The 12,039-nt window shown below is 35.7% G+C and overlaps 1 protein-coding gene across 2 annotated transcripts in view; it reads right to left on the reverse strand.

Annotated features, from left to right (window-relative positions):
• Positions 1–12,039, reverse strand: part of GSTCD (glutathione S-transferase C-terminal domain containing) — a 147,366-nt gene that overhangs the window by 18,602 nt on the left and 116,725 nt on the right. The window contains exons 6-8 of one of the 2 annotated variants that reach the window (XM_062199783.1): positions 10,307–10,422; positions 10,098–10,142; positions 8,517–8,645 (exon numbers count right to left, since the gene is read on the reverse strand). In XM_062199783.1, coding sequence (XP_062055767.1) covers positions 8,517–8,645; positions 10,098–10,142; positions 10,307–10,422 — 290 coding nt within the window. The remainder of the gene's footprint in view (positions 1–8,516; positions 8,646–10,097; positions 10,143–10,306; positions 10,423–12,039) is intronic. The other variant, XM_062199784.1, reaches the window with a different exon arrangement.

A 12,039-nucleotide genomic window follows, 5' to 3' on the forward strand; every position in this document is an offset into this window, starting at 1 on the left:
GGCGCCGCAGGCGGAGGATTAACCTAGTGAGCTGTGGCGCCGGCCAGTCAGCCCATTTTTCTTTCCCTAAGGCATCTTTCCCAGACTTTCTGGACTTTCGCAGCTCTTGTTCTGAGATTTCCCTTAGCCATCATACTAAGAATTATCTTCACCCCTTTCCTGTATAGACAGAACACACTTATTTCTTTTTCTTATTGTTTTTCTTGTTTTAGTGAAGTTCATGTTCTAGTAATTTGCTGAAAAGGGGTATATATAACATACATTTCCCTGATGGCTTGCATACCTGGAAATTTTCTTTATTTTCATAGTTGATTAATGGGTTGACTAGGTATAGAATTTTACATTGGAAATTTTGTTCAAATTTTGAAGGTATTTAGGGGTGAGTGTTTGGCATAGAGGTTAAGACATCATTTGGGATACCTGTGTTTCATACTGGAGTGCCTGGGTTTAAGTCCCAGCTCCACTTCTGATTCCAGCTTCCTGCTAATGTACTACCTAAAAAAATGGGTGATAGTTTAAATACTTGGATTCCTGCCATCCATGTGGGAGACCTGGGTTGAGTTCCTAGCTCCTGGCTTCAGCTTGGCTTCAATCCTGGCTGTTGCTGGCACGTGGGAGTGAATGAACAGATAGAAGATCTTTTTTTCTCTTTTCAAATAATACGAGTAAAATGCTTTCCTTGTTAGTATTATGAAGTGTAATGGCATTTTGATTCTAAATTATTGTATATGACCTACTTCCAACCCCTCCATCCTTTTCTGTGAGAAGCATTAGGAACTTCTTGTCATTCTTGGTTTTTGAAAATTCACAATGTGCCTCGGTTTAAGTCATATCGTTCAAGTGAACTTTTTTTTTTTTTTTTTTTTGACAGGCAGAGTGGACAGTGAGAGAGAGAGAGAGAGACAGAGACAGAGAGAAAGGTCTTCCTTTTTTTCCATTGGTTCACCCTGCAATGGCCGCTGTGACCAGCGCACTGCGCTGATCTGAAGCCAGTGACTTTTAAAATAAGAGAACTACATCCTTCATTAATTAGCATAGTTCTTATATTACTTCTTTGATATTTTCGTCTCTACCATTTTTTCCATTTTTTCTCCTTCTGATCTTTGCATTACTAAAGTATTAGATTCTAAGACTAAATCTCTAATTTTAAAAAAGTTTCTTTGCAGTTTGTATTTTTTGTCTTTATTGTTTTTCCATCGATGTCAAACACTTTATCTTTCACTTAATACTTCATCTGTAAATTTTCCATTTGTTTTTTATATTGGCTAACATTTTTAATTTCCAAGAAATTCTTTTTTGTTCTCTGATCAATCATTTTGGTTTTCTTTTTCCACTAATGCAGTATGTAGTATCTTTGACTTCTCTGAATACGATCCTTGTCATGTTTGTTGCTTTGGTCTCTATCTTCCATTCTGGATGTTTCTCACGTTTGGTGTTCCTTGGCTGTCAGTTCTTATTAAAGAATAACTCAATACAAAGTAGAATGGGAGTTCTGAATGCAAAGAGAAGAACTGAAGATAATGGCTTCACTAGTAATTGGGGGATCAGGTAGCCAACATGCATTTCTTTACTTTTGAAATGACAGCTATAGTTGTAGTTCTTTTATCTGGGGGCAGTTCTTCAACAGAGGAGGATTTTTTTTTAAAGATTTATTTATTTATTTTTAATTTGAAAGTCAGAGTTACAGAAACAGACAGAGATGTTCTATCTGCTAGATCACTCCCCCAGATGGCTGTAACAGCTGGCTGGGGCTGGGCCAGGTCGAAGTCAGGAGCTCCATCAGGGTCTCCCACGTGAGTGGCAGGGATCCAAGTACTGCTTTCCCAGGCAAATTAATAGGGAGCTGGATTGGTAATAGAGCAGGCATGACCTGAACCTGCACCTATATGGGATGCTGGCATCACAGGCAGTGGCTTAACCTGTTGTGCCACACCACTGGCCCCAGCTCTTTTCAAAACAATGCATCACCACTGCCCTCCTCTGTGCCTGACTCCCTTATTCTTACAGCCTCTTTGGTTTAGTTTCTTCACAGAACGAACAAACTTCCTGTCTCTTGCATGAGTCAAGAAGAGGTATTAACTTATCTCCACAGATGGAGGTGGGAATATGGGTCTCTGTATAGTATTTTTAATAAGACATGATTTCAGCCTTTTTCTAGATCTGTGAAGAATGTCTTTGGTATCTTGATTGGTATCGCATTGAATCTATAAATTGCTTTAGGGAGAATGGACATTTTGATGATGTTGATTCTTCCAATCCATGAGCATGGAAGATTTTTCCATTTTTTTGGTATCCTCTTCTATTTCTTTCTTTAAGATTTTGTAATTCTCATCATAGAGATCTTTAATGTCCTTAGTAAAGTTTATTCCAAGGTATTTGATTGTTTTTGTAGTTATTGTGAATGGGATTGATTTTATAAGTTCTTCCTCAGCTGTGGCATTGCCTGTGTATACAAAGGCTGTTGATTTTTGTGCATTGATTTTATATCCTGCTACTTTGCCAAACTCTTCTATGAGTTCCAATAGTCTTTTAGGAGAGTTCTTTGGGTCCCCTAAATAAAGAATCATATCATCTACAAAGAGGGATAGTTTGACTTCTTCCTTCCCAATTTGTATCCCTTTAATTTCTTTTTCTTGCCTAATGGCTCTGGCTAAAACTTCCAGAACTATTTTGAATAGCAGTGGTGAGAGTGGGCATCCCTGTCTGGTACCAGATCTCAGTGGAAATGCTTCCAACTTTTCCCCATTCAATAGGATGCTAGCCGTGGGTTTTTCATAAATTGCTTTGATTGTAGCCTTTCCTAACCCCTCTCCTGCTCTGAGGTTTCTGGTATGGTGAATTCCTAAACTTTCCTGATATTCTACAAGAACAAAATGACTTACTTCCTGATAGTCTTCTGGCTACCCACAACCCCATCATGAATTTAAGCTTGGTCTTCCTCCTCTCAGCTCAATAATTTTTCATTTTTTCCTTTAACCTGCTTCCTGTCTATTCAATTTATAGAATCGTGGGTACAGTTTCATCAAAAATGAAGTTCGATTTTTCTGGATTTTGTATTATTACTTGTCTGATCTTTCCTGGGGAGAAGAGGGCTTGAAATACCTCTGCCATTTTCATCTTGGAGTCCTCTGTTTCATCTTAGTGATTTTCAAAAATTGGTCTGTAGACATATAATTTCTCAAGTTCCTTATCTTCTAAGACAAGGATTCCATAATTACTCATCAAAAATGTAACTGAATAATATATATTTATATATATAATATATATATTATATATTATATATATAATTACATAGGCTTCTTTTAATTGTACATTCACATACAGAACTAGAAATGAGCTTGTAATTAAGCACTCCACACAGATAAATCACATTAAAATTATGTAAATCAGAAAAAGTAAATACAAATAATTTGCAAATAAAACTTTTTTTAAGATTTTGATACATATTGCAAAAATAGAAAATATTCACTGATACTATTAGAAATCAATATCTAATCATCTGGTTGAAATAGTTCTGAATTTTTCCATTGAAACATTTTGGTAGTCAGGTAGTTTAACCTTGACAGTTTTTCTCTTTTTAATGCAAAATGCATTTTTCCTTAGTCATGGCCCTTTCTGTATTACTGTTTGAAAACAAGGTTCTTAATAATATTGTGTGAGAGTATATACATTATACATATTATATATGCAGGCTTAAAGATTCATTCTGTAAAGCATTTTTCACACTAATGATGCTTATTTATCCTATACTCGCAAAGACAGCAATTATAGCCCTCTTTAAAATATAAACTTAAAAAATACACATTCACAAATGACCCTTTGTAAACTGCTCTTGAAGGGTATGGTAATCAATAATGAGTAAATACTCAAATTAGGGTCATGAAGCTACATAAATTGAAACTGGAAAAAAATTATTAAAAAATTTTGGATTCTCTTACTTTTGGAAATACTGCTATATTTTCCTCATGATATTAATACCCTTATAATCCAACTCAGAATATTTCAACCACAAGTTATTTCTATAATGAGATAATTGTTTTGAAAAAAAATGCATCATATCTCAAATATTTTTCTATGCTCAAAATTCCTTGAAAAATATATAAACCTAATTTATTTCTTCAATTGTTGTTGCTTACATTTCTGAATATCAAAATAATAGCATGTTAAATTTGGGAAATTTTGAAAATATTAAAAAGAATAAAATATTATGATATAACAAAAATAAAACCAAATAAATTACAGCAATAACCATGTCTTTTTTTCTTTAAGATTTATTTATTTATTTGAAAGGCAGAGTTATAGAGAGGCAGAGACAGAGAGAGGGAGAGAGGACTTCCATCCACTGGTTCACTCCCCAGGTGGCCACAACAGCCAGAGCTGTGCTGATCCAAAGCTAGGAGCCAAGAAATTCTTCTGAGTCTCCCACATGGGTGCAGGGGCCCAAGGACGCAGACTATCCTTCACTGCTTTCCCAGGCCATGGCAGAGAGCTGGATCAGAATAGAGCAGCTGGGACTTGAATTGGTGCCCACATGGGATGCTGGCGTTGCAGACCTAGGCCATAACCCACTATGCCACAGCACCGGCCCAGCCATGTCTTAAAATATATATGAGTGTAATTTCCTTCCATCATTTATCAATGTAGTTTTTATATGGTTGAGATCACACTGCACCACTTATTTCCTATGTGCCAGGCATCCAGCTAAGTGCTTCACACACATTGTATCAACAACCTATTAGCCTACCATTTTATACCCAATTTATAGTTAGGAAAACTGGGGACCAATGAGCTTTAAATAATTAGCTCAGCCGGCGCCGTGGCTCAACAGGCTAATCCTCCGCCTAGCAGCGCCGGCACACTGGGTTCCAGTCCCGGTGAGGGCACCAGATTCTGTCCCAGTTGCCCCTCTTCCAGGCCAGCTCTCTGCTATGGCCTGGGAGTGCAGTGGAGGATGGCCCAAGTTATTGGGCCCTGCACCCCATAGGAGACCAGGAGAAGCACCTGGCTCCTGCCTTTGGATCAGTGCGGTGCGCTGGCCACAGCGCGACAGCCGCAGCGGCCATTGGATGGTGAACCAACGGCAAAGGAAGACCTTTCTCTCTGTCTTTCTCTCTCACTGTCCACTCTGCCTGTCAAAAAAAAAAAAAAAATAATAATAATTAGCTCCAGATCTCACAGCTAGTAAAATGCCAAGCTGGGACTTTAGCATAAAGTTGTCCAATATTAAAGTCAATGTTCTTAACCATTATGCTTATATAACTTTAATTTTTGTTTACCATATAAGGATTTTTTTCTCTCATTAACAACTCACTGCAAACATCATGTAAATGAAAACTGTTAAAGTTCCTATATGAGGAGGCTCATCTTGCTGAAGCCTTACAGGCAATGAGAAATAGTATTTTAAAAATCTTTGCAAATTCCAGAGAAAGAATGGAATGTCATTATTTAAATTAAATTTTAAATAACCAGGTGCTTTGAATGTTTATGCTTGTTAATTAGGCCTTTGTATTTCTAAGAAATATATATTTTTTAAATAAACATGTCAGAAATTTAAATGAGGGAAGTACAATACATGGGAGTGTTGAAAGATTTTAGTGAGGGCCCGGCGCTGTGGTTTAGTGGGAAAAGCCGCTGCCTGCAGCACCAGCGTCCTATATGGGCACTGGTTCAAGTCCCAGCTTGCTCCACTTCTGATCCAGCTCTCTGCTATGGGCTGGGAAAGCAGCAGAAGGATGGTCCAAGCACTTGGGCCCCTGCACCTACGTTGGAGATCAGGAGGAAGCTCCTGGCCTGGCTTCAGATTGGCCCAGCTCTGGCCATTGTGGCCATCTAGGAAGTGAACCAGCAGATGAAGCTCTCTGTCTCTCCCTCTCTCTGTCTATAATTCTACCTCTCAAATAAATAAATAAATCTTTAGCAAAAAAAGATTTTGGTGAAAAAAATGAAAATATTTAAGATTTTAAGGTACTCTCTTTAATATCTTATTTAATTCATTAATATTTAGACCTAAAGAAAAATAGTGAAAGACAAAAAACATTTACTAAGGGAAGATAAATGCAAACTAAGCCCTTATTGAAATATCACAAAATCATGGATAAATATAGTTTTAATGCATTTCCAATACCTGGTTACTCTGATTTCCTCCCCAGCCACACTATTTTTCCTGGAATCTATTTAACACTAGAGTTAAGGCCACTGATGCATTTAGTCTGATTTATCTAGTGATTATACTTCAATTACCCTCCCAGACAAATTATTTTCTTGAAAGTGAATTTAATTTTGCCTTAACTTTCTAATAATATTAATTCATTTAACATATACCTTGACAAAGGTAATTATGGAAGAGGGAAAAAGCTATTATGGTTGAATTATTATGAAATGTAGAGAAAAACATTGCTTCTAAAAAGACACACACATTTGTAGTTGGTAGTGACTTATGAACTTGGAAGTCACAAGAATATTCCAGAGCAATAGCACTTACATCACAAAGGGCAGCCAGGCATGGTGAATAGGTTGGGACTTTGTGTGTTGAGAGGTGAGCAAATGGGCATCATATCTTAAGGCCTTAAACATCCTACTTGGTATACTGGTAACATGGAAATTTGCTTACTCCCTTGTTTCTTGGCATGGGCTCTAACTTTACCTCAACATTTATATGAAATTAAAGTTGCATATAGATGTTTTATTTTTCATTTTCTGGATCAAACATCTATATTTTCCTGAATTTCCTTATTAGCAGCTACTTTATTAACAGTTTTCTACTCTGTGAATAGGATTGGTTTGAGATAATCACTATAGATCATGTCTATAAAAGAAACAAATTGCATACATTCTATATTGAAAGAAAATAACAGTAATCCCCACCCCTCACCACTACCCCAAATTGACATTACTCAGTATTTAAGGAATGAACTTTGCTAGACAAAAATCACAAGAACAAAAAAGTTCTGAGCTTCTGAAGTTGGGTAAAAGATAAGCCCATGCTTAAGTGAACAAACACAGTTGGGAACAATGTTAGTAAAACCTCCCTGCAACGTGATTTGGTAAATATATCAAAATTTTCAAAATAACTAAAATACCCATCATAACAAGAAAAAAAACATGTTAATAAATAGAGAAAAGATTATAACAATGATCAGCTAAAGTAGGACCTATTTAATATGGTCTCAATAAAGTTACTATATGCATAAACATGCATTTGTATGTATGCATAAATAAAGCCCAAAAGTTTTTGACAGCATTTATCTCATAATAGTAGAATCATAAGTTATTTTTCCCAAGTGACCTGCTGTAACTTGGGAGCTAAAATGCATGTTAATATCAAATCTCAGCTAAAGAAATAATATCTCAGGGCAACTCCAGTATTTAGAGGTAACGAAAGAGTTATTTTTTCTTTTCTTTATCTTCTTTATTGTTTTCTTTGTCTTCTTTTAAAAACTTTTTAAAATTTATTTTTATTTGAGAGACAGAGAGCTCCTACCCAGAACGTGGTTCACTAACCAAATGCCTGCAATGGTTAGGGCTTGGCTGGGGTCAAAGCCAGGACCTAGGAATGCAATCCAGTTCTCCTCCATGGGTGACAGGAATCCAACTACTTGAGCCATCATCACTACCTCCCAGGGCCTGCATCAACAGGAAGCTAGAGTTAGAAGCTGGAGCCAGGGCTTAAACCCAAAGATTCCATGTGGGAAACAGGCATCCTATCTGGCATCTTAACTGCTAGGCAAAACACCCACCCTTTCTGTTTTCTTCTAAAAATGCAGAATGAATCATGGCAAATCACCTTTATTGGAATTCATGATTCGATTAAAAGTATCTTTAAATATTTGTTATGTGTCAAACATTGTTCTAGGCAACTCGAACTGGCACCATATGGGATGCCGGCACTGCAGGTGGCAGCTTTACCTGCTACGCCACAGTGCCAGCCCCTCTACAAGTTCTATAGTGAATAAAATAAAGTTCTTACCTGGTAGAAGAAACAAATGCTATCTCTATCATGCAATGATGAAGTGCTAAGAATAAATCAACATTAAGGGACTGGCACTGTGGTGCAGCGGGTAAAGCCACCTCATGCAATGCCAGCATCCCATGTGGACACCAGTTTGAGTCCTGGCTGCTCCACTTCCAATCCAGCTCTCTACTAAGGCCTGGGAAAGCAGTGGAAGATGGCCCAAGTCCTTGGACCCCTGAACCCATGGGGGAGACCTGGAAGAAGCTCCTGGCTCCTGCCTTCCAATTGGTGCAGCTCCAGCCGTTGTGGCCATCTGGGGAGTGAACCAGTGGATGGAAGACCTCACTCTCTCTCTCTCTCTGCCTTTGCCTATCTGTAACTCTGCTTTTCAAATAAATAAATAAATCTTAAAAAATTAATATGTTATAATTCATATATAGTCTAAGCATAGCAGATTGCATAGAATTATTTGTTTAGGAAATAAAATTATCTCCTTTATTTATGCTATGACATATAATTGTTCTTATGAGGTAATTAAATAAATAGAAATTGCTTAATTACTTACCCCAATATTAAACATCCCTGTAAAATACTCCATATTTGCTTGAATGAACCAAATGTTGCTTAAACCTAGATCGTCACTTCTCTTCTTAGCACGAATTAATGATAATTCCTTGTTTTCTATTAATATAACCTAGATTTTACCCAGGAAACAATTGTATATTCAGTAACATAATTCAGATGTGAAGGCAAAGCATTTATTACTTTGTTTCATCATTTCAATAATGTAGAACATAGCAGATTGATTCTCTATGCTGTGCCAGGAAGTATGCAAGATAACCTGGATGAACAATGTTCTTACACTGCTGAAGCTTACTATAGTAAAGCTTAAGCATAGTAATATAAATGAAACAGGCAATAATAATACTGTGCTAAGTGTTTAATGAAAAACAATTTTTAACAGGCACACTTAAATATGATGACTAAGGTCTTTATGTGAAAGTAACATATTAACTGGGGCTTGAAAAATTAAAGAAAATTAGCTGGGGAAATGGAATCATATTTCAGGTAGAGAGAAACACACACATGAAGGTCCTTAACACTGCTTCTCCAGGATTCTACTATATGAGTTCTCTTCCTCTTGCTCAATCACGAAATTGTTGCTTTCCTTAATAATAAAACAGACACTTGCCTCTTCTCTCAGGATTCCCTAGCCACTTTGCTCTTGATTCTCAAAGAGAAGAACAATGTGCAACCTCAGTCACTCTATTACATATCATTATGATCAGTCTATTAGGCTTTTGTTTTCTTCTAGAAGTATTCACTGTAATTAGTGTGTACCTTCCACAGAGCTCAGAAATACTCTACTCCAGTTAAATTAGTAAGCAAAAAGAAAGAAGACTTTCCCTCCAGAATTTTGTGTTAAAAGATGACCTCTGTAAGGAACTGATTTAGTATGGCAGAAGATTAAAAACAGCACAGACTTCTAACAAACAGAAGCAATGACTGAATAAATTATGATACCTTTACTTAAAAACATATAGTCATTAAATATCATGACATATAAAGCTTAGCAATAGGAAAAATTATGATTATAATATAGTGAAAGCAGGAGTCTAAAACGGTTGTTTGCATTTTTAAAATTTGCAACAATAAACATTCATATGGATAATGTCTTACTGAGAATAAGGAAAGAAAAGACTTGGATGGATCGGTATGATAGGTATTTTTCTTTTTTTTAATGCTTTTGTTATTGTTGCTACAATTTTGATGCAATGGATCAAAATCAGGATATCAAAAGAACATGCTCACTAAGTTTCAAAATCTAGCCTTTTTAGTTAAAATTGTGTTGAAAACTAGCTTAATTAAAATTAATTTATCTAACAATGGAATAGTTATTTGTTTTAACAACTACTTAAATATAAAACTTTAAACACTTTTCAAAGCAGTGCAGTGGTCCTACTTTGTACTTCTGATTCTTAGAAGTTTGCTTCAAAGAAAAATGCAAATGCCTCTTCATTTAACACGGGTGAATATTTAACTTGGAAGAATGGTTAGGAACATGACGGGCAGGAATAAACAAGGCTTGGCTGGATGAACTGCATTTAGCTAAAATGTCTCCTTTTATCTATTATTCAGATTTTACCTGGCATGATGGCAGCATATGAGCAAGGACAATTCCAACATGGCCCTGAAAAAGTCCATAAAGGAAACAGGTTAATTTTTTAGTACCCATGGCTTTTGCTCATTTTGAGACAACAATCTTGCCTAATAAAACCATAACCTTGAATGTAATATAGAAAAGTCACACAGTCTTAGAAAGGCTAAAAAAGGATAAAAGGAGAGACATAATACCCCGCCACTGCAGAAATCCACAATCCTGTCACCGGGCTTGGCCTGATTTATCACCACATAAACTAGGTTGTTTAACTGCTGCTGCTTCCTCAAAGCTCGATCACTGGACATCTTACCTGTGAAAGAGAAGAGAAGAGAAGAAGGGAATATTATGTGTTGTGAAGGACTACGAAAACACATTCATTATAGACTACCAGCATACAAGAGAAGTAAATACACGTACATACTTCAAAAAGTTTGTGTAAAATAAAAAGTTTATGTAAAATGGAATTACTAGTTTACTTTGATGCAAGAAATTTTGAAACACAGGCACAGTTCTTTCATAATGTGTATTTTCCATCAACACTTTGAGGATCCTTCATAAAGACACACACATGTACATAAAATAATGAACTATAAATTTCATATTATCAGCTAAGAGAGGACTGGAACCCAGAGATGAACTCTATTTTCACTTGTTTTACTTTTATCCCTATCCCTAATTATTGATAGAAAAGCTATGAAAAAAAAAGTCTTTTAAAGAATGTAAACAATAATTGAAACCTTAAATTCAGAATTATAAAGTGTCAATAAGTTTTGGCTGGATGGAAAGAAACAACAGTAATCATCTTTTCACTATATCCCAGATGTATGTTGCAAGGATTACCTAATTTTAACATATTGCTAAAATCTCCCTACACCAAGATCTATAATCAATAAAAACATTTTTATTATTTAACTTGCACATCCTTTAACTCTTAATGCTTCTGGGGGGGATACTTGGAAACCTTGGAACATAGATGTAACAATGTCTAAAATACATCAGTGGTTATTGAATTTAGAGAGAAATTGGATTTTCCCTTTTATGCTTTGAAGTTTCCTTTCTTCATGAGTCAGACATGAAATTTAATGCAATTAGAGATTAAAGATAGGGCATTTCCAAGAATGAAATGCCGTGGGCCCAGCAGCAAGAAAACTTCTTAACTTCCTTTTCCAAAGCCACAAGTCAATATCCACAAAAATATCTTCAGAAGAATGAATGAACTTACATATCTCAAGTGCATTCTTTACAAGAGCAAGATTAAGAAAATGAGAGTAGATTTCAATAATATAGATAAAAGGGAAAACTCAGAAAATTTTTGGTGTGATTAGAAACTATTTAAAGTTACTAAGATTTCTGTCTATTTTTATTTTGTCTTTCCTGTTTTTCTTCTTTCACATTACTAAATTAAATTCAAAACACTGGGAAATTTTTATGTTAGGGACAAAATAGGAAATGTGAATGAGAAATATCTATGAGACAAAATTCATAATTTCATAAATCAAAGGTAACATTTATATATATTTACTTTCAGATATAACATGAAATACTTGATTTTCCAGTATATAAAATCTTATATTACAAATATCTTCCCATGTCAGTAAATTTGTTTTATTTATTTAAATGGCTGCATAAAATTCTATTTACTATATATCCTAATTTTTATAACCAATTTCCTACTGTAATGTGATCATCATCATACAGCTGAGTCTTTGAACACATTTTTTTAAAAATGATTTTATTTATTTATTTGAAAGGCAGAGTTACAGAGAGAGAGACAGAGAGAGAGAGAGATCTCCCATCAGCTAGTTCACTCCCCAAATGGCCCTAATGGCATGGCAAGGCCAAAGACAGGAGCCCAGAATTCCATCTGGGTCTCTCCATGTGGGTAGCCCAAGTGCTACCTTCTGCTGCTTTTCCAGGTACATTAGGA

This window comes from Lepus europaeus, chromosome 8 (genome assembly GCF_033115175.1).
Source record: "Lepus europaeus isolate LE1 chromosome 8, mLepTim1.pri, whole genome shotgun sequence".
Lineage (NCBI taxonomy): Eukaryota > Metazoa > Chordata > Mammalia > Lagomorpha > Leporidae > Lepus > Lepus europaeus.